At 34.2% G+C, this 24,432-nt stretch overlaps 1 protein-coding gene across 1 annotated transcript; it reads left to right on the top strand.

Moving 5' to 3' along the window:
• The first annotated feature begins 1,625 nt into the window (after window positions 1-1,625).
• LOC115947944 lies at window positions 1,626-23,469 on the top strand. Its single transcript, XM_031057599.1, is given in 5 exon segments — window positions 1,626-1,655; window positions 1,942-2,010; window positions 2,674-2,700; window positions 22,920-23,116; window positions 23,118-23,469. Coding segments are annotated over 5 exon segments (675 nt in total).
• The last annotated feature ends 963 nt before the right edge of the window (window positions 23,470-24,432 follow it).

A 24,432-nucleotide genomic window follows, 5' to 3' on the forward strand; every position in this document is an offset into this window, starting at 1 on the left:
CTAACTGAGGCAAAAAAGTTTCCCGAACTGTGGCTTTTCTTTTTCTTAGAACTGTTCAAACCTACTCTAGACAAAAAACCCAAAAAACCACTGGAAGTTCACGCCTGTGAACCACCGGAGCCTGGGAATGTGGCATTTTCCAGCACAGAAAGGACTGATGAAAGACGGAGTGAGCCAAGCTACACACCACAAAAAGCACTCTCTCTGAATTCACCATCTCTTCAAAACAACAAGAAGTTCCATTGTTTAATATGATTCATTTTCTCATGTTTGTGAATACTTTGCTTTTTAAATAAATTGTTTTTTTCCATTGTTCTCAAAGGAGAATTTTCCTCCCAAACCAGTAAGGAGAGGGGCTGCTTAAATTTTTCTGTCTAGAGAGACTCCTTCAAAAATTTCCTCCCAAAATTTTTCCTAAACCACGACAAATACTTTTTGGTGCCCAACATGGGCATTTTCTTGTTTTGATTTTTTTTCCTTCAATTTTTTTTTCCTTCAAGACCAGACTCTGCTCCTGAGAAATCCATGACAGCTTTCTGCACTGTGACTGGAGGTTCAATGTAAACTATCTGATGGGTAAATGTATCTATATATGTATGGTACACACAAAACTATTGTACTGAGTACAATAGTACTCTTGTACAAGTACACTTGTGACAATGTGCTAACAAATATGTGTCCCCTATATTAGTTTTTTGCTCCTTAGTAAGTGATGAAAAACCTTGAGAAAGGACTTTTTCTCATCTCCTTTTCTGTTATATTTAATAAATATTTGGAAATAATCCATTTGGATCCAGCATTTTGTCAGCATTTCAGTTATTCTTCTTTTCTAGGTGTACCATTATTATAAAACCATTGCACAAATCTCTTTTCCTCACCCAGGATTTTTTCTAGATTTGGTCTTCATGTGAAGGAATCAATTAATGGTCATGGTAATGTCAAATGCATCTACGACTTTTTTATTTTTTTATGCATCCATAACTTCATTTTTTCCTGACAGTCAAGAAAACGTTTTCTTGTGTTTTCAATGCCCCTGGTTAACTTATTTTAATTTAGAAGGTTTTAAAAGGATACATCAACAAACAATCCCAAATTTATATCCTGTAGTCTTTGTGTTCTGTATGCTATGTATTTTCTCTAGGGAAGAAAACTCTATATTAATCTCTGATTTTACCAAAAGATTCACTGCTAAATTGCGGTGCAATTTTGCAAGATAGGTTGACTAAGAGGTCCAAATTAGTATCATGGAACATACACCATAACATCCATATGTTATTGTCACCAAGACAAAAACACTCATGGAAAAAATGTCGTTCTGGTGTAGTTGGGTAAATTTGCAGCCTTTTGTACTCAGGTTTAATTTTCCAGTGTCTCTGTTTAAAGAAAGTTTAATAATATATTGTTTTAAAAAATAAAATTTCTATATTAAATAATAAAGTCTGTGTAGGCTAGATCTCACTCTCAGTGACATTATTCAGAAGAGGTAATCATGCAGGCAGCTCTTTAGTTTGGGGTGAGATATACCATGGCTAGCTTAAGACATCTAAAATTAGAGATTTAGCTGAATTCTGTCATGGACACTTGCAGGTGACAGTTCACCCTGTAGGAAATTCATTTAAGGGGTCATGGCTTGTGAGAGTATTTCTCTGTCTCAGGTAATGAAAAGTACCTAGAGATCTATTTCAAACAAAATGTCTTATAGTCATTGACTCTTATCTTTAATATATATCTCTTATCTTGATTCTATTTGATGGAATTTACTGTTTTCTTATATAGGAATTTAACTAAAGAAAATTCCATTTCATAGAAGCACATTTTTCAACTTTTCTTACAATTGCTTAACAGAAATATTGGGGTATAACCAGACAATTTTTGGAAGGATTAAGAATAATCTTGCTATTTTACATCAAATCTCTTGATAATTTCTTGGTCCTTTCTCAGGTGTTTAAGAAAGATAGAGATAAGTTTCTCAAGCGCAAAAATGTAGTCCTATCAAAAGGAGTTTCAAAGGTATAACATAAGCATTATTCACAGTGAGATTATTCTTTGCATGAGTATTACAGTAATGATAGTGTTCACAGTATATGTATGTGTTTTCCTGTTGCTTTTAATTTTTTTCAGTGCTAAATAATCAGAAGAGCCTTTAAAAATGGTTTGTTTGTGTTTTTCTTTTTTTTTTCTTGTTTGAGGTTTTTTTGTTTTGTTTGCTGTTTTGGTTGGGTTTTGGTTTTTTTTTTGTTTTGTTTTGTTGTTTTTTTTTTTTTGTTTGTTTGTTTTGTTTTTTTGCTTTTTTGTATTTGTAAGATTATGGAATAGGTAGTAGAGGCCGTTTTCAATTTCAGATGCTGAATGGGGAAATAAATGATAAAGTCTATCTGTTGTGAAATTCCTTCCATGCCTTGTGCAACAGATAAAGCACATAACAAAATTTTAATTCTCTCTTCTTTTTCTGCTGGAAGGGAGAAGACAATTTTGGATAATCCTAAATTTTGTCAAACTTCCAAGAGGGAATGATCAACAACCATTCTGACTAACATGCTAAGCTGCTGGCCAACAAAACCATTTGATTCAGAGTGTGAAAAGACTTTACTGTCCCATTCACTCTCTCCTTGAAAAGCAGGTTATAAAGGGAATTACATCTGGCCAAATTTTGTTTCAACTTTCTCTTTTTAGTTGCCTCCTTGCTCTCGAAGTTTTTGGGTACGAGGAGCTGTTCAAGAACCATACAAAATCCTTGTGCTTAAGCAGAGAGTCAAGCTGGAAATATGGGGGTAGGTAGGAATGTTCTAGACAGAGGTGAGACTAAATAGTCTGACAGGAGCAGCCAGGGCAGCTTGAGAGTGTCCGTAGATGCACCTTAAGCAGCTCCTGAGACCTGAGTAACCAGGACAGCCAGGAGGTGAAGGAGGTGATCATCTTGTTTGTAGCATAGAGTACTTTTTTTCTTTTTATAGAAAATTTGGATTAATTTCCAATTTTGTCCCCTTTCTTAGGTATCGGAATACTGTCATGCTCATGAGTCAAAGCAGCACACAAATCATTCAAAACTAAAAATTTATTTAGGCAGTAGAATTTCTATGCATGTGGTTTTACTGCATTCAGAGAAGACTAAATCCTTCTAAATCTCTGGCTCTGTTAGCCTAAAAAAGACACCATGATAACATGAGACTTAGAGAAGCTGTGTGCAAAATGTATGGCAATTTGGAATTTACTAGAACCCTCAGTTACAGAAATATCCTGTTACCACTCACTTGAGTTAAATGTTTCTTTTCCGTTTTCCTGTATAGTCAGGAAACTAACTGTGTTCAGTAGTGTGTGATTCCCATGTTAATGGTTTAACCTACATTTCTACATTTTCTTTTTTTTTTTTCCCTAGGACTTTAGCTAGCATGAGCAATTAAAATTAGGTACTTAATCTGCATTTAAGCAACATCATGCAGCTTTTAAGAGATGCATATTATTGTGGTATGTTCTTTTACGTAAAATTCCTGGCTAAAAGAACAGGAAAGGAAGAAAAAAAAAGTTAAAAAAGTAAAGAGAAATTCCTTTAGCTATTCATTACTTTTCTCTTCACAAAAAAATAAACCGCCCCCAAAAACAAAACAAAAAAAACCAAAACAACAACTAATAAAACACAAACAACAAATAAAACCCAAAAAACCCTTCCAAAACAAAACAATAACAACAAAAAAAAAAAAAAAACCAAAAAGAAAAAAACCAAAAAAAACCAAAAAAAAACCCAAAAAAACCCCCCAAAAAACCAAAAAACATCCCAAAACCCATCACTCATGTTTTTTTGGGGCAAAATTTAACAGAAAAGCAATGCTATTGTTTCCTCAACTTATTTCCACTACCCTTTAGGCTGAAATGTCTGCAGAATAGATACTGGTGCTATTTTAGTTACTGTAAGTAATAGGATTAAAACACTAGTTGGAACTCTTCTGATGTGTCAGAGTATCCAATAAATGCTGTGTGTGTGCTCTAGGGTCCCTTAAGACAGCTAACATTGCTGTGTAACTAAGCAGCCACTGCCTCTCCCTTGCAGAAGAGGTATTCAGATGCTTAGTCAGAATAATTTAGCAGCTCCTCTGAGAAACCAGAGCTGTTCAAAGAAACGTTATCAGGAGTGAGGATCTCATCTGATGTTTTCCCACCTCTTCATAGATTTTTTTTTCTTCAAGCTAGCTCATATTCTACCTGATGTGCTGAAGTTCTTTGCTGCAAATTCAATTTGCCTTCAAATATTTGGCACTTCTTCAAGGAAAATGATCAAATGATCCAGTTCACCTTGATCCCTTAATTTTGAAATTGCTTGGCTTGCTCTTTCTCCCACCGTGTTGGGTCAAGATTTTCTTCCCAGGGTGAGTTTCAGTTCATATTCTCTATTTTCACTAGCTGAGTTGCCGATTTGTAGAATGTCTGTCAATTCAGATTTTTTCATGTGTCAGACTGCTTGCCCTTGAATGTTTGCCAGTATAAGAAAAAGGGAAAACATCCAACTGTCTAAAGGAAGAAGAGAATTCCAAGTGTGCAATAAGAAGATGAGTTCAAAAGTATACTTTTTTTTTCCAGTTTCTGTGCCTAAACTTATTCCATACACATATTTGAACCTACAGCTGTGAGCAATGGCACCGTCAGGAGAAGCCCTTCTGTCACCAACATCTTACCTAGCAGGAATCTAAGGAAAGCAGAATGGCCTGATGGTTTTCTTTTCCTTTGTGTCACTACGAGAAAGAGCATATGGGGCTTGGAGTGCTAATTATGGATATAGAATTGTATAGAGAAATTGTGCCCTCATCCCTGGACTCCACTGAGGGGATTAACTCTACCAGCCACTGGCACTGAAGGGAAAGCCCTGCACTTTGAGTGTCCTCAGTTTGAACTAAAGAGCCAAGACCTGTCAGCAGACAGCTCATATCTAATGCAGATCAAGCATAAAAGAAGATTAAAACTGCTATTGCCAAAGGATACATGCTTATATTACTACAGACAGGGATCTGCATGGATATTGTTATTTCTCCACAACAAATGCTTTCTCTTGTTTATCTGTTTCTCACTGCCATGATGCATTGCTCAAAGGTGAGGTAATGTTTCTTCATGGCAAAGGCAAATCTCACTTTCCAGACTTAATTCTGATCATCACTGATTGGTGGTTTTGTAACTCATATTATCATACTATAAATCATCATCCTACTAAGACAATATTTCTGTGTAAAATATTTTCTTTCCGTTTCAGGTGCTCTTTCTCTTTAGTGTGTTTGGCTCTGAATTCCTTTGTAGAGGACATATGTTTTCTCTGCTGACTACAGAAAAATGTATTATTAAAAAGGAGTCTAATGAAAGTAACATGATGTTTCACCAGACTAAATGTAGATGATACAAAAGTTGTACAATAACTGTTCTTATCTCCTAGCAATAATGATTCACTTTTCTATATGCAGAAAATTTATAACAAATCTTTTTCTTTTCATAGAAAGGGAAAGAAGGTCAAATACCCTTGCAGGAGTCTTTATCATTAAGGGAAAAGGAGTAATACAGTGTCTACCAGAAAGTATGGACAGTACAAAAGGAATTTTTGCTCACCCTATTCTAGATTCCTCAGCAAGAATTAAACATTCACTTTCATTCAAGATATTAAATAACTTGAAACAATTAGCTTTATTTTCTGATAAAATTGAATCCTCTCTAAATGCATTTAATGCAAGATTCTACCATTTTTTGGATGACACAAAAGACTACAGGTCTCTTTTTACAAATAAGCTGATGTGGTTGACAGGTTTTGTTTTATTTTATTTGTGTTGTGGTTTGGATTCACTAGAATGGGAATTTACTTCTCATTCTTCATAAGTTTTACAACAAATGCCCATGACCACACAAAGCTTACAAGGGGAATAATTTAATCCAGTCTAAAAGCAATGTCATTCATTAAAAAAAGTGACATTGATATTTGAAAAAAAGAGCCTTCCTTCCTTCCTTCCTTCCTTCCTTCCTTCCTTCCTTCCTTCCTTCCTTCCTTCCTTCCTTCCTTCCTTCCGAGCACTGCCTTTTTAATAAATTTGTGTTTTGAAAGATGGGATAAAACCACATGCTAAACTAGAATTAAAACTCATCCCATGCAAGTTATCTCATAATCCTTTAAAAATAACATTATATTGCATTTTATTTTCACTTTTTTATAACTGAGGATACTTTTGCGGATGAGCTGTGCTGCCAGATGAGATATTTCCAAAAGCACTTTGCTGACAGATAATTGACCATTTGACCACTGGTCCACATAGCTGTAGAGCTGTGAGTGTAACTTTCAACTTCTTTTTTATATATATGTATTCTTCTGCTTGCAATTTCATAGCATTCTGGAATGTCCTTCCCTTGCAGAATTGTCAAGAAAGAGCAGAGTAATAGAGGTCATCTGTGAATGTAATGAAAAGTCTCATAGGAATCACTCTGCTCATACAATGTCAGTGGTGGTGTGAGCTTTGCTGCGATTTTATTCCAAGCTTGCAGAGCTCTGATTCCTAGTGTATGACTCCTTCTTATGTTCTCTAGTTCAAGTAAAATAATTTGTTTTCACTAAAACTCTCTTACTTTACTCTCTCAGTACATCTAAAATTAACTATTACATTTTAATACTAAATTAAGCTGCAAAAACTTAAAATGTCATTCTGCAGGCATTTGGATATTGTTTATTAAAATATTCTTCATTTCAAAAAAGTATTTAAAAAATAAAATAGGGGTTTTTTTCCATTGAGAGTTCCTATCTAATTTTGTAATTAATATCTTATTATAATGAGAAATTGGTATTAAACTACAACAGTATTTTTCTTTATTTTTTATGAGTTTATGATCACATTATAGTTCATGATACTGCAGTCCCAAGTAAATCATTGTTATATCTTCCGTATTATGATGTTACAAAGATGTGTAATATGACTTAGCAGGGTTTGATATAGTCTGTTTTTCAATGGATTAATGTATTTATTTTTCTCATACCACTTTTAAAATATTTTTAAGAACATAAGGTATTTCTGATTTAAAAAAGATTTGTAAATCAACATATCAAATATTATCTAAAAATATCAAAATATATGTGCTGATTAAATTTTTGTACAAATGGTCAGGGAAGTTTCTGTGAAATATCTGCACATTTCCTGCCTGTAAATTCAGATCTTCAGAAAAATAAACCTTGTGAATCTGAGGTTACACTTAACTTAAGCACAAGTGTGATAAAGCATTAAGCCAGTGAAATATTACAGCTTGCACTACCAGTTTAATTAAAGAAAAAATATTTAGTTCTGGATGTACTATCAGTTGACCAACTGGAAATTTATTTCATCTACAGAATCAATCTTCATTTTTGTTGCAACTAGTAAATCAATTATCAAGAATTATAGGCTGTGTGTGGGGGAAGGAGGGAGAACCTCTTTTATGCTTGTGGACACAATTTGCACATTACTTTTGTACTTGAGCAACTAGCAGCAGAAACCACTGATTCAGATCCCACATCTGTAGTGTTTGCAAAAATCCACTGTTCCACAACAAAAATTAATGAGAAATGGATCTCTTGTAGCTCTCTGTAACCCATGGAATATTTTCAGAGGTAAACCACAGGACAAGAACGATGTTCAAGTGACTTTATGAAGACAGAAGAGGGCAGTTAGATGTGGCATGAATGAGAAAGAATAATGGTCCTCAGAAACCAGAATGACCATGTTAATGTACCCAACAAAGCCCTGAGTGTGTTCAGCATGCGCTATTTTCTTCAGAGGCCTGCTCAATTTGAATCACTAAGTAGCTGATGTAAAATTCTCACACCTACTCAAGTCTCATATTCCTCAAATATAATGGTTGCTCTGGTTTTATTAATGACTACAATTACATAGACTCTTCTAGAACTTCACTCTGTCTCTCCAGGCAAATATTTCTGGAGCTTTTGCTTATCTTTCCCTTCCTCCTGTATCTGTGCACATTGCCATTAAAGTTCATTGAAATCCCGTTGGCACAAAATCTGTATCATGGAGGCTGTAAAATTTTCCCCCTGTAACTAAGTAACCTACACAAAGAAAAAAGTTATGTTGCCATTGTAATACTGTATCCAGATACAGAGTCTTTTCCTAATGAATAGGGTGTAATTGAAGGAGTAGGTTGCTGCTGAATGGCCATTTCATAGTCATTCAAGTACACTCAGTGCTTTCCTATAGTATTCTCCAGCTTAATGCTCAACAGATTATGAGTTAACAAAAAATAAAATTATACTTAATGATTTTCATAGTTTCATGTTGATTATAAGAAGAATGAAATGAAAAAATATTTGTCATATCTGTGAATATGCTAAAGACCCCTGATACTAATAACACTTTTGTATTTTGATCTTTTTCATTACTTCCTTCACAATATTTCATTTCCTAACTCAGTGTCCTTATTCCTCAAGGTGTCCTTTAGAAAGCATAATTTTCTGTCTTTTCAGTGAGCAATAACAACAACTGTTATTGGCATTTATTATTACATGCTGAGTTTTATGGCAGAAAGTCAGATATTCACTGTAACTTTGTCTGTCAGCCCAATTGAGCAAAGTTTTACTGCTGAAGCTAACACAGAAATGCAGTTATAAGTTTACTACAATTTTGTCTTCTTTCCAACTTAAAAAACATCTGTTTCTCAAAGTATCTAGCTAAGAAAAAAAATTAATTGCCTGTGTCTAGGTATCAAAAACAAAAGCAAATAAACCAAAACAAACCAAAACAAAAGGAAGTAAAAAAATTACAAATTCCACACAATAGTAAAGGAGAAGGTCTTTTTCACACACAAACCACTCCTGTAGCAATTTTTTTTATCAGTATAAAACCCCAATTAAAAATGAAATAGCAAGATTCTGACATTTTAGAATGTTATAATGGAAATGTAATTCTCTTTTGAGAAAGTTTTTTTCCTTAGAAACGTGCTGCATTAAAAGAACACAAAACACAAATTAAATGTAAGTACAGTGAAACATGACTTCATACCAGAGTACATGAAGAAAATTTGTACAAAATTTATAAATACCCATCTTCCAGCTACATTTTCTTATGGTAGCATTCCAGGCAGTTTTCATTCTAGTGCTCTGTTTAATTCCATTATTTAGGACTTTATTTGCTTGACAGACATAATAGTCAATTAATGCTAACACATGCTAAGTCCTGTAACATCTTCTACTCTGACACCCAAGCAAAAGCACCTTTGATAGTGCCAACACTTCACATTCTAAATTTAGACAAAATAATTATCTGAAGAATGATTGGGTTTTATGCACATCAGCAGCCATTCATACAGCAGGATCTGCTCTGGTCCATTGTGTTTGTAATCCATGGATTACACTCTGAGTACGCCCTGACACGAGCAACAGTAACAGCTCCATTATTGTCTATCATCCCAAATAACCATGAATTTCAAAACATTCTCTGCTATATTTCTGTGAGCTTCTATTTTCTGTTTCTTCTCATGAATATCTCTAAGTAAAAATAGAAAAGAGATATAGAAATCACCAAAATAGTCACAAATGATAAAATTTTAGAAATGTTAAAGAAAAAAAATTAAAAACTGTGAATGCCTGTGTTAATTATATTATTTAAGGCTCCAGTGCTGAAGTATCTTTTACTTCAACCTGTTCTGAGGCCGATAAAATCTTTATGAAAAGAAAATAAATGGAAACTTGAGAGGGTTATGTTCTTTTTAACAGAAAAAAATAACAAAAAAACCCCAGCAATAACAGAAACAAGCAAAGTAATCGAAGCTTTAATGAGAATTCAGTCTTATACAGATGTGAGTGTTCATAACATATACAGATAATGGGTTAATTAAAATAAAATGAGGAATATTTGACTACACCTACGAGTTTGTAACATACATTTTTCCCTGGGCCAAAACATTATCGTATTGAAACACCCCACACTTATCCTGATGTTAACACTCCCAAGGTGATGATCTGTTGCTAAACATCCTACAAATGAAGTCGTTATTGGAATACAGTTATTATCAATAGTGATTTTCCATTTTTCTTGGCATAAGATGATTTGGAAGCCTCTGATAACAGTGAACAGTCTCAGTGAACAGCTTGAACAATAGCTGTTCAACAGGGGCGCTGTGTTCTGCCACCGTGGCTGATGGCAAAGCCCATATTTGTCAACTTCTGATCTAATATATTGATGCAAAACAAGCTTAGAACCCTAAAAGTCATAAAGTCTGATGCCATTTTCTGGTCCAACTGTAACCACATAAACTGCAGTAATGACCCAAGAGAAAGAACAACTAATTTATTGCATTTATTCTGTTGAGTCAGCATGCAGTACAAAATATTTATTTCTATAATATTGCTAGTCTTTACAAGAATGACAATATACCAAACAATTATTAATAAAGGTTCTATTTACAATTTATTTGTCTAGCAGATAGTTTGTTTCTGTTTTCTGCTTCAGTCAGGACTCCATCCAGATTTTCCTTCAGTTTTAGATCCTTAGAAGCATTTTTTTCCCCACTTACTTGCATGTAATGCATCCAGAAACCAACAAAGACCTGATAAATTTTGTTGTAGCGTTGAATTCAGGATGAATGGTAGCCTTTTAGTTGTGTAATTACCAGAAGAAATAATTGTCACTTTTTTTTTAAGAAAGTTTACATCATAAAGGGATTGCACAAATATATTCAAGTATGACTTCCAGAAAATTTCAGCCATGGTGCTGGGAGTTATACTATTTTCAACTAAAATAGCTGCGTTGTTTCTGATCATCAAAGTCATAGAGTACTATTTCTTCATGCTTATTAAAAGATTGCCAAATTCAAACTGTCATAGTGATTACCTAAATTCCCCTGCATCGTTTAATTTCCACGAGTGTTGCTAATGTTTTTTTCCTGCAGATGTATTTTTTCTGTTGGGAATTCCATCCAAATATGCATAGTTGTACAAATAAAATTAGCACAATTTAATATATTTTGAGGAAAATATGTCATCTTCAATAAAAAGAAATAGTCTCTTTATTTACTCATTGAATGACCTGTTCCAATAATCAAAGAACAAGTGCTAAATTAACTTATTCCATATCTGACAGCTGTCTTTTCATTTATTTTGAATGGATCTGAAATATATACTTTAAGTTGGCTTTACTTTCTTCTAAAACATTTTTAAAAATTGCTTTAGAGATCATAACTATGTATCTAATCAAGTATAATTTTGTAATCTAGGTACTGGAGGTTGATTGCAGTCACAATGCAACTAAGTTTGAGGTCAAAGGCAAAATAATGATGTGTTAACACAGAGAATTTTTTTCTGTAGATACACATCTAAGTTATTTTGTTATCATCCTGTCCTAAGTGAACTTGTGAATTTGTTTAGCTTATTTTCTACTGGAAAAAAATAAATGGACGCTGATAGTGTTATGGTTCCTCACTAAAATTTGTAGATCAAGGATTTCAAAGGATGTAACATGTAGTAGTAATCCAGAATTGAAAAGACTTGGTATTTCAATATGTTGTTTTGCATCTTAAAGTATTTTGGGGAAAATAGATTCCTCATCTGTTAAGATTCCTTATCTCTTAATTAAGCTTGTGCTTAATTTTGTTTATTTAATCTTTAAATCCTCTGACAATACATGTAATAAGTGATGATAAATGTAATATATTCCAAAAATTATATGTCTTTGCTCTAAAGGAAAAGCGAGCTCGCAAGTTGCTTGGTAAATGGATGCAGCATGAAGTAATAATCACTCTGCAACCAAGAGACTTGGGCAGGATATAGTTCTATGAACTACTTCTAAATTCCAAATATTTGTCCATACTTCTCATAAACTAATATTTCCCTCTAACTTTTATGTTGTGTCATTGCTGCAGTGTAGAGATACCTTAGTAAAGGAGCATCCCTTTGCTTGAAAATTTTGTGAGAAATCATCATCTTTCTATTTTGAAGATCATTAAAAAAATTTTCCTTGTAATAAACCTGTCAATAAATATTGCAAGTGATCCATATCACCTATGAATAGAGTAAACTGCTACTCCTCTTTGAAGATTTCACTGTGCAATACACAAGGATTCTATTGCTAGGTGAAAGAAAACAAAATTTATATCTTTTAAAAATCTATAATCTTAGAGGGTTATGGGTAATAAAGATGGCAAAACACATCTAAGAGTGAAAAATCCGTGTGAAATCATACACATAGTTTTCATTTTATTATAATTTTGTGATCAATGACATCCAAATTCTGTTTATTGATCTGAAAGCTTGAAATGGTTAATCAAAATACATATTTTAGATAAAATACCTTGATTGATGTTTGTATCTCTCTGACTGTTAAAGTCAAATAACCTTTGTGCTTTTCTATATCTATAAATGTAAGGATATAGCTTTCAGAGTAACTATCTCGGGCTTTGCATGAAGTAGCTTTACAGACTTTTACTTTTAGGGCTCTGGATTTTATTACCGATTAAAAATTGGAAAAATTAGCCTGATTATGCTATAAAGCTTATTTGTATATTTTTCTTTCATTCAGAGACTTTTTTGTGTGTGCACATATGCAGAAAATGATATAGATATATTTAAAGAGACTCAGAATACATAATTATATGTTTATCAGGCTTAAGAAATTAGGGGCAAGCTGAAAGACATCAGTCTCTGCTTTTAATTCATTCCATCCTCTGCTCTTTAAGTAACCATTGTCACTTGGAAACATTTCATGTAAGATTTCTATTGGGAAATAAATTTTTTTTGAAGAATTTCTTATAAACATGATAGAAATCTTTAAAATCAAACCAAGAAAAGGAAAAAAATTAATAAATAATCCACTGCACTGTTAGCATGATTGGATAACAAAATATCTTAAAGTTCCAAAAATGTTCTGTTTAATTAGGTGGCCTTACATGGTTTTGGCTAGGATAGGGTTAATTGATGTAGCAGCCAGGAGGCACATGGTCAGGACCCTGAGGCTATTCTATAGAATATAGAATATAGAATAATAATATAATGTGCAGGGGGTGAGTGAGAGGTGAGGAGGAACAGGTCCCTTCTGCTCTGGCCGGTGATGAAGTGAGTGGTCGGGGTAATGTCAGGTTCCATATGGTGAGCCCTTGTCTGTGGCTCAGTCACCTCTCCTGTACACTCTGTTATTAACAGTGCTGCTGTTACTGTTCATTTTCTTATTTCATTTGCTGCTTCCAGTAAATTGTTCTTATCTCAACCCTTATCTTTAATGTTTTGCTTCCAGTTCTCCTCTCCATCTCACTGGGGATGGAGGGGTATGGTGGGGGAGAAGAGAGGAGTGAGGGCCACATTGTTTGGAGTGCTTCAGAGAAAACACTAAATTAGGAATATGATTCCTAAACTACAACAATTTCCAAGAATTTGGATTGATTCAGGGGAGTTAATATTCAAATGAACCCAGGATACCACTACCCAGGTATGTACAAATTATTAAAAGCCTTCCTAGCAGTTTCAGACTCATGGAACTGTTCCCTAAAAGAACTTTTGAGCTGTTGAAAAAACAAGAAATACTGCTTTCTTAAGAGGATCTGTACCTCTTGAAAACAAAGAAAAAAGACCTAAAAAAATGAGATTTACAATTATTTTCTTCTATAATAATCCACATGTCAGAAAAGGACCCATAAAATGTTCCATAAATACTTAAACTGCAAAAACAGCACTCATGTGATCCCCCTGCTGAATGGGGCAGAGAAACTGGTGACAAAAGATATGGAGAAGGCTGAGATTCTCAATGCCTTATTTACTTCAGTGTTTATCAGTTAAACTGCCTTACAGGTGTCACAGGCCTCTGAGATCAGAGAGAAAATCTGTAGTTAGGAGAACTTACATTAGAGGAAGATCATCAAATTAGGGAGCCCTTCAACAAACTGCAAAGGCAACCAACATTCTCCTCCAAGACTGATGTCAGCTGGTCTAGCAAGGCAATCCCTTTCCTTTTCACAGTCCTGGTGAAGTGATGTCTGGGATGCTGTGTCTAATTCTGGATACTCCATGACAAGAAAGAAATGGATGGCTGGACTGAGTGTGGTGGAGGACAACAAAGACAACAGTGGTCTGGAGCTCCTGACATGTAGAAAAGCTAAGAGAACTGGGACCATTAAGTCTGGAGAACGTTCAGAATGGATATTATCAATGTATATCAAAGTTTGATGGGAGGTAAAGAAGAAGGAAGTGCCAGGAAAAGAGGCAATGGGCACAAATGGAAATTCATTGTTTCATCTGAATGCAAGAAAATAGACTTCTGTTCTTGAAGAGTGGGTACGTATTGACAGAGATTGCCCAGAAAATCTGTAAAGTGTCCATCTGTGTCTGTAGAGACATTCAGTGTGTGACTGGACATGGATCTGAGCAATCTGTTGTAGCTGACCTGTTTTGAGTACAGTGGTTGGATTGGCTTATCTGTACAAGACCCCACCAACCCAACAGATTCTGTTATTCCATGAAAAGAAAAAAAATCTCTTCCAACCATATGATCCATGGTTGTAATCATTAGTGCAGTACAATAAGGGCAGATCTGAGAAAGGAACAAAGCTGGTGTTGGGCATCATCTATTTTGTATTTTCTTCAGGAGTATTTTCCTGATCAGAAATGAAATATTGATGCTGATTCAGGAGGTAGAGAGCTATTAGCTGCTTATTATCCTACAACTTATAATTTAAATGTTGGCCACAATATATGGAACGAAGACTGAGTTGAGACTATTTCTTTGTTAAAGTCACATTGAGGCTCTGATCCTACTGTTTGTCAGATGAAGGAGCTGAGAATAAAACACAGATGAGACTCAGTATAGGTACAGCTGGTGTAGGAAGGACAGCAGAAATGAACAGGCCTGTACAGTTCAGGTTTTAGTTTGATAGGATATTTCATAAGTATCTGAGGTAATTCTCTTGTATGTCACAGGGTTATCTGTGCTATTTAATAATTCAGGTTATTCTGTGTCTTAACAATACCATAAAACTAAAGGGCTGAAGGAGACAGAACCTTTTCTTATCTATTCTCTATCAGAAGAATTTGGTGAAAGATTACACAATATCACTAGGACCCCGAGGGCTGATATATCAGTAGATTGTGTTAAGGTTAAGAAATAAAACTGCTGCCATGATACATTTGCCCTGAAGAATTTCCATTCTAAAGTCTCTTTCCTGCAAAGCAGTTCTATGTATGAAAAGGTAAGAGATACCTATTGCAGTTTGTCAAAGCCTAACTGTCAAAAAGAAAAGGAATAAAACATTAAGAAGCCTGAAGATAATGCTATTAACTTGCATTTGTTAAACATTCTTTAAAAATCCTGTTTCATTAAAATGTCTTCTTTTTTGTGGTCTTATATGGAAATATTGAATATATGAACTAAAAGTACTTGTATTTGAAACAAATTACAATGTTAGAGTCATTTTCACATGAGGCTTGTCAAATTCTTTTAGCAACCATAAAAAGTAAGAATATTGTTTGACAAAGTAAAGAGCAAAATTATTAAAAGTGCATACCTATACATTAGCTAAAAATGCTTTTATCTTAGTCAGAGCATCATGGCAGCTTCTATTACATCTGAAGTGATCTGTTCCTTTTGTGTCAGGTGTGATAGATTTACACAGATAAAACTTTCCCCAGACATTTCTTCAGTGACTATAAGAGGTGATTTAAGAAGGAATCACTGTGTTTGTATTGGAAAGTAATTAATTTTGCATGCTATGATCCCAGCAAGGGTTCTCATCCCCTGCAATGATGTATGATGTCTCTGTTATGTGGGCTACTAAGGGGAAAAAAAGAAACCAGAAACTATCAAACACTTTCCAAAACTATGTATCAGGTTTTAGCTGGGGGAGAAGCTCATGTAGAGCTTAATCCAGCACACCAAAGTAGTGTAGATATAGGGTGTTGGAAAAAGAGGATTGGCAGAAATCAGTGCCAAATATAAGCTTTTGTTTTGATGTTTAAATTTAAGATGTGCTAAACATCTTGAAAACAATTATTGGTGATTAGTTCAAACTGCTGGTTCCTGAAAGATGCAGATGGCGCAGCACTAATGACAGTAATTACAGTTCAGATACTTTAAATCCACTTGCAATCTACGCACTTTAAAAACTTTTATGAATAAGCGAGATTAAAAGTGTTGGTGCAAAAATAAAACTCCTCTGTCCTGTAGCCTGTTTAACAGAGAACTTATTTGAATATGCTTAAAAATTAGGCACTTTAAATAAGATGTGTCTGAGATGTTGTCTTGGTTTCACCTGGAATAAAGTTGGTGTGTGGTAAGCAATCACATTGTGCATCCCTTGATTTTTAGACAATAATAATAATGATAATGATGACTATAATAATAATATTGCTAGTTTTAAGGTCAATTTTAATGTTAATGTATTATCTTCCTTTTCTGTCCTATTAAACTGTCTATCTCAACCTACAAATTTTATTTTTTTGTTTTTACTAAATTTTCACTCCCATCCCACTGCAGAGGGGGGTGACAGGTGTGGGGAGGTGTGTGGGGGGTATGTGTCTGTGACTGGGCAGCTGTGTGGTATTAAGCTGCCTGAGAAGTTACACCACAACAGACATAAATAAAACATGCGCATAGAAAGGGAATCCATCCTCGGTACAGCTTTGGTTTTGCATGGTGTTTATAATGCCTGTATATTCAGCAATAATGCAAGGGCCTGAACACTTTTTATTGTGATTTATAACAATGTAAAAATATTCTCCTCTGCTGTTCTAGTTGCTGTTATTTGAAGCAACAATTCAAACAACATCAGCAATATGAATGTGAGCTAAATAAGTCTTCTGCAAAACCTCACATTAGAGAAGAATGAATTGCATCTCTATTCGGGCAAGATTTCACTCTCAAATAGTTTTCACTCAAAACCTGAAAAAAAGGCCTAAGTATTTAGATTTAAATATATTAGTGATCAGTTTTGATCAAAGAATAAGGCAATGCAATCTTAATAAAGACAGAAAGTCAAAGTTAGCACTACTTAGATATACATAGGTTCAAGATCACAGATGTACAAACAGAATTGCTGATTCAGCACCCATTTTAGTTAAAGAGATCAAAAGAATGATTTCGCAGGCTTTATGTTTTCTTGTAGTGCAATATGACAATGAGGCATATATGACAAGTAGGAAAGGAAAATATTTTATAAATTTCTACTTATTAATATACAGACATACATTGAAGGAAGTACCACTAAAATCCAGAATCAAGCCAGAAAGACAAAAATCGTTGCTAAGAAGCTCTCAAAGGAAACAAACTATTAACTGTAGCAGTTTACTTCAATTAATAGAAATTTACTGCAACATATTTTGTAGATATATATTCATTTGTTAAATATGTAAGCATGCAGATAATTTCATTAAGAAATGAAATATCAGTATTTCAAAGGCATTTTCAAAAGGCTATATGAGATTTCTGCTTAATAACTTAAGTATATGGGTCTCAAAATATTGCATCAAATTAGTCCATTACATTATTTATAAAGTATTCTTTCAATGGTAAATTCCTGCCATCGATATGATTTTTTTTTTTTTTTGTATTTTTCCCCTTCTAAATGCTGATGAAAATTTAAGGAGGCCTGCAACAATATAAATGACAGTATGTGTAGAGGAAGCAGTTTCACCTTGAGGTTTTTGTTGCTCACTTCACTCACTTCCCAGCTGGATACATCATGGGTGGTTTACCTTACTGGTAATTTAGCTTCAACTGAAAAGGCCTACTTTTGCCTGCTGCACTTCAAGTTATACTTTATCTCTGACCTCAGGCTGACTCAGTAGTTACCTTTTTTCTGCAAAACAGATGGCTCTAAATTGTTGAACATATACAACCTGGCTTTACATCACTGTGTGATAAAACATAAATGTTCCCAACACTGAAAATCGATTTGGCATTCTGTGCCTGCAAATGTGAAAAAACTTACATGATTTCAAGCTTATGCAGTGACTCAGGTTCTGTGTTTGTCCATGTGTGTAATGTGTAAGCTAACCCTTTTGTTTACATTGAATTAATGTATTTCTGGTTTTCACTGAGGCAATGGAGTAGCTGGTTCACATGGAGATTTACTGAGGTAAAGGAGAGCTCTACTGACCTGCCTGAGGCCACACAAGGATGTAAAAGAACATTGATAATAGTACTTCTGAAAATTATTATTAATTTTTGATTATTTATCACTTTCAGTAGTCAGAATCTGCCCAAGTGCTTTGCAGAGTTTTTAATTGCATACACTAAAGAGTGTGTGTTGTGGGGCATGTGTAAGGAGTGTGAATTTCTGTGTGCATTTGCATTCATGTTTCTTTTTAACTTACATGGGCTTTTTCTTTCATAGATCTCTAGTACATTTTGTATTCCAGTTAAATCTAAACTGGGGAAAATATGCTTTGACTTTTAGTCAGGATTGTTCTTCCTGCAAGAAAAAAATTATTAATCTCCCCCAAAAACCCACCAAAACCAAATGAACAAACAAAAACTCTGACAACGAAACAACAATAAGATAATTAATGAAGTACATAGTGATAAAAGGTGATTTTATTAAAAATGTAGAGTCTAGCTTTGTATGAATAAAATGCATTTGTACCTTGTGCATGATTATAGTACCAATAGGAGTAAGGAATAGTACCAATAGCCGGTAAGGAATTAAACTTTGAGGAAGACCTTATTGCCACTAATTTCATATGAATCTTGTGAATTGTAAGAACCCAGTCAAGACATAAACATGATATATGAATGCATCCAAATGATGCTAGAAAGAATTATAGAACATGCATACTTTTATTGTTTCACTTTTGAACACACAGGTGGCAAGTAAAGAGTACAACTACCCTGTCTCCCAGCATACTTCTGCACTAGAAATGTGTAAATCAGCTGCAAGGGGAGGAATAAGAAGTAAATAAATTAGTTCTCCAGTGTAGAACTGTGTTTCTCGAGGTCCAAATGCACAAAGGAGATTTAGCAGTAGTGGGCAACAATAACAGGGTAGAACAGCATATTAATGACAAGTTTGTGATGAATGTGAGCAGAAGTACACACTGAAGATGCTGGTTGAGTAGTTTTGGTAGTGAGCAGGTAGAGGAAAGAGAAAGACAGTAAGAAAGAGAAGCCCCATCCTTAAGGAATTCAGTTCAATATAAACAGGAAAAAAAAATAATAAAAAAAAAACCCAGAAAAATAGAATGGTAAAAAAAATCAGCAACAACAACAGTAAAAGATTAAATATATAGCAAGTACAGTATGATCCAGCAGAACTCATCGAGTTACAAAATTATCCTTGGAATTTTTTCTTCCTGAAAAATAAAGACACTAAATTAGAACTTCTGTGACAACTTATTTGTTCTTTAATACAAACGACCTTTCAAGATAACATCAATTTGAGCAAATCCTCAGGTGAAGGCAGAATCTACTTCCAGAAGCTGTTCCCAAACTTCAGGGTAAGTGGTAATACAACTCAGAAAAAAATGAAAGAAAAAAATAGTTCATATAATTTTCTTCTTAAATATAAAAAGCTACCTCTTATGAAATATAATAGAGAAGACTCTGTCCAAAATATTATGATTTTTTAAAAGGCAAACCTTGTTTGCAACTGTTTGCAAAACTCTTTGCAGCACAGGAATTTCAGAGATGCTGAAACAACCAAGCCAACAAGCTTTAAACCCTGTGAATTCAGGCCTTACTCACTCTGTGTTACTTCTTCTTAAGGTGTAAAAAAATGGACATTTTTCTCTAAAATTTCTTCTTAGTTATGATTTTATTATTTTTCTTTTGGTACAATATTGAACCTCTATCTTTTACTGAACCATCACTAAATTTATTAAAAATTAAATGAACATGGCAGCTGAGACTGATTTCAAAAAACTGCACCCCAATATTCAGCTTTTGGTAAACATGAAGAAAAAGAATGACAGTTCTTAATTTTTTAAAGACTTTCTACTCATTTTCTACCATTGCTGGTTTTTTCTTTCTCTGCCATAGCCTGTTCATTTTTTTTTTCAATTAAGCCTCAAAATAAAAACTTATAAGTAGTCTATTTGATTCACAATGTTTGGAAATCAAAGAAAGTATTGTCTATTTTTGCACAGTAATTGATTCATTAGGACATAGTGCTATATATCTGCCTTTTTAACATTAGATTGAAGCATCACCTTTTTTTTTCACACCAAGAAATTGCTTTGGCTTTAATATACACTTCTCACTTCTGCAGGTTCCCTTATTATTCCAGTCACACACTCTTCAATTTTCTTTCTCCTGCCTAATCAGCATGATAGAGATCAACCCCTAGCCTGCCTAGAAAGCACCTATATAGACCACACAAAAAGTACACGTAGAAAAGTATCTTAACAAAATATTCATACCCTGAATACTGCCAGTCACTTCAACTCGACTGGTTTGAATACCCAAATGCAGCATAAATTTCCCACTGGTTCTGTGCAATCGTCAGTGTTTTATGTTCAAACCTCAGTATGGGCCTAAGGGAATGCATCCAGGTTTGCAGCAATGAGTTCCATAGTAGTGCCTAAAGATTAGAAGTTATGAGAAGTTTGTTTATCGGTGTTTGTAATAATGATGAAAATGTGGACTGAAGTTCTATTTGAAAGAAAAAGAAACAAAACAAAACCCACAGGAGGATTTGTTTTGATTTGTTTTGTTTTGTAAGAGTGGTGTGACATTTGTTAGGTATCTGCTTCATAGTGCAATATTTTATTTGGCTTTATTTTACCATTTCAGCTACATCTTCCAGTATAAATACACAGTTTATGCATTTAATGAAGAAAAATCTATATAGGTTACTAAGAATAGACATAAAGTAATTGAATAGTTTTTTTTCATGGCCAGAAATCTGGGTTCTTTATTCAGCTCTTCTATCATCTTTTTTGATATCTTCTTCTTTAATATTCCATTTGTACAAAATTTTAACATGTTGAAAAGTAGTCAAAGTGGTGACTAAAATTTCAATCACATTCACTTCAATTGTTTTTCTTGAGAAACTATCCAAGAGATAGTCTCACTGACGAGATTTTCATGGCACTGATTTTAAATATTTCTTTCAAAAATTCATTCTCATATATGGCCACTTTGTCATTGCGTTATAAGGCACGCATAAACTTAAAACAACAAAAATGACTAACTCTCAAATATTTATATGTGCTTAGGTAGTTGATTTAAGTATTCATGTTGAAAGCATTTGTTCATGCCTGTAGCTTTTCCTTTAGGGGTAAACTAAAAATCAGAAAGATTACATGGTGCAAGCTTTCCACACACCAGTAAGTGTGTGCTCCCCAACAAGGAATCCTGCATGAATAATTTAGCCAACCTTTTCACCTCTCTGTGCCTCTTTTGTTTAACCAATGTCTAGTGCAGGGGTTGCCACTTTGTGCACCTACATAAACCGTGCAAGAATAATTCTGACATTTCTAAAGGCTTACATAAGGCAATTAATAATTTAGAATGAAGGTTAAAAGTGACAACATATCTAGTTTTATCATTTGTTTAACTAATTCCTGTGTAAGAGGAATTGCTTAGGCTGATTAAAACCCAGAAGCCATGTGATCTCTTTTCCTAAGAGACTACTCAGATTGACTTACTAATTGTATTCATTGTTTTGAATATCCTTCATGTGCCTTTCTATTCCTCTCTTTAAACAAAAACATTTCAAATTTTTTGTCACTTTTACAACTAATAACTTTAGTTATGGAATATTTTTATATATTTTTAGAAGAAAGATACACAATAAATGTATATAAGTTTTAAAATGCATCCAGACATAATTTATATCCACTGTTTGCCTGTGGTTTGATGCTTTTCCCTTTTTATTTTACGGGGCTTTTGGAGTTTTTTTGCACTTACCTGAATACTGTGAAGTTGTATTAAAGTTCACCTAAAGACACATGAAAAGAAGAGAGAGAGAAATAATGTAGATAGGGTTTTTTGTTGTTGTTGTTAATCTTTTATTATTAATATTGCCTTATGCCTATACCATGGAGTAGAATTCTCTGTCACATTGTGGAGAGCAGCCTACAAAACAAAGATGTTAGGTTGTCTAGAAATGTATATAAATTTTTCTAAGATAAACTTAATCTGTCTTTACTGGTTACCCACATACCTGCAAAGCAGGACTGACCAAGAACAGATTTTACACCATTAGAAATAATATTTTCTGCAGAATTCAAAATTAAAGTTGGTTTGTATCAGGGATTTCTCTTCAAGCTACTATGTGGAATTTATATCTGTCTTAGGCACTAGGAGCTCCTGATGATATTTTCTGTGTGGCTGGATGGGTTCAGTAAATCTCCCAGAGCCCTGCAGTTCTGTGTCTATTGAGGGCAGTGCTGGAAATGGAAGCTCTTCCAGCCTTTTTCTGTTCTCCAGATTACCCCAGCCTTCTTCATGCTTTTCAGTAGAGGATCAGTTTAAGGGGTTTATTTAAGTTTTATCTTCATGATAGAGCTTCTAACTTTTTCTTTATTCTTTTTAAAATCACATTCCGCTTCAAAAATGACTAGGTACCTGCTTTTTTATCTTCTTGATTTGCATTATTATACAGTAAAAATCTTTTATACAAGGTACTCCAATAAATGTTAATCCTTTAAATCCTCTATTTCACCCACCCACCAGCTTAGGGCCCAATTTGCTCTGGCTTCATGCATCATTTGTTCTTAAAATCTGCAGAAGTTTCACAAAAATGCTTAATGCAGCAAAATCTGCAAAGCTGTCAAAGGAATCATACTTATTCCCTACATGTGATTGTTTTATCTTTAATTAAGCAACACTAAAAAAGCAAACTTTTTTACCCTCCAAAGCAAAAGAGGTAAGGAATAAAAATCTTAATTAATTAAATATACCCTAGTTACAAAATAGTCTAACATTTTAGGAGAGGTAAATGTCACATAAATTTTGTTACATATGGATTACATATTTCAAAATACATTTTTGTAACAAAAATAGTGTAGCCAGCAGGACTAGGACAGTGACTGCCTTTCTGTACTCTGCACTGGTGAGGCCGCGCCTCAACTCCTGTGTGCAATTCTGGGGTGGAAGAACAAGAGGGACATTGATGTTCTGGAGAGAGTCGAGAGGAGAGCCACAGACCTGGAGAAGGGTCCGGAGTTTGAGTCCTGTGAGGAGTGGCTGAGGAAGCTGGGAGAAAAGAAGGCATGAGGGAGACCTTGTCTACAACTACTTGAGAGAAGGCTGTAGCCAGGTGGGAGTGGGCCCCTTCTCCCAGGCAAGCACTGACAGGACAAGAGGAAACGGCCTCAAAGCTGCCCCAGGGGAGACTCAGCTGGACATCAGCAAAAGGTTCTCTACTGAAATGACGTTTAGTAATTGGAACGGGCTGCCCAGGGAGGTGGTGGAGTCACCATCCCTGAAGCTGTTCAAGAAACAACTGGACATGGCATGCTATGATTTAGTTGACGTGATGGTGTTTGGTCAAAAGTTGGACTTGATGACCTTGGAGGTCTTTTACAACCTTAATGAATCCATAATTCTATGAATACATAATTACTCTTGCCAGGCCGAACACAAAACTTTTTTGAAAATATTTTGAACACCAATGTATTTCACCACGACACTTCGACACAGTTCCTGTGGCAGTTCATGTTGATTAATGATAATGAGAATTTAATACATTAAAACATAATTTCTATTTAATAGAAATGCAATTTTTTTTTCAAAAATAAGTGAGAGTATAAGAAAATTTCATATGTATTATACAATATTTTTAATATTAGCACCTTCAACTTGTGAAAATAGTAATTTTTCAGAAGAAACTGGGTCACAGACTGATGGGGCAATTACCAAAATTTTGGAATACCTACACAGTGTCCTCTGTGTTCCTGGATATACTTCACCAAATTACATTCCTCACTCCTTCACTTGTTCTCTCATATTAAGCCAGATGTCTGCCTTTACAAAGAACACAAAGAACATTGAATAACTGTCCTCTGAATTTTCTAGTACAAACACACAAAAAAGTCATTAATATATTAAAAAAAAAAAAGGCTTTTCATTATTAGCACCTAATTGAAATGATTCTCCAGTGCATTCTATTAGAGGCAATTTGGGTCAGATTGGCATTTACCAATATAGATTGCACTTTTAGCATTGTACCATGCCCATGCTAAAATTCCTATTTTGTTCTCTGGCTTTTCATTATTTGAATAAAATAGCCCTTTTCATTTGTACAGTTTAATTTAATGATAGCATGCCTATTACTTACTATCATAAGGTATTTGTAATATTTGAGTAGAACATAATAACAGACTTTTTAAGTGGAGGTTATGAGAAGCATTCAGACTGTTTCAGAGGTTTTATAATAATTTTCTTTTTCCTTGATGGCCTGTGCTTATTTTTATGGCCTGAAAATGTGTTTTAATTCTTTTACTTTCTAGGATGCGATAGTAAAGCTAGAGATGGACCTGTAGGCTAAATTTTATATACATAAAATTAAACAGCA

Source organism: Geospiza fortis, unplaced genomic scaffold, assembly GCF_000277835.1.
Source record: "Geospiza fortis unplaced genomic scaffold, GeoFor_1.0 scaffold264, whole genome shotgun sequence".
Taxonomy (NCBI): domain Eukaryota; kingdom Metazoa; phylum Chordata; class Aves; order Passeriformes; family Thraupidae; genus Geospiza; species Geospiza fortis.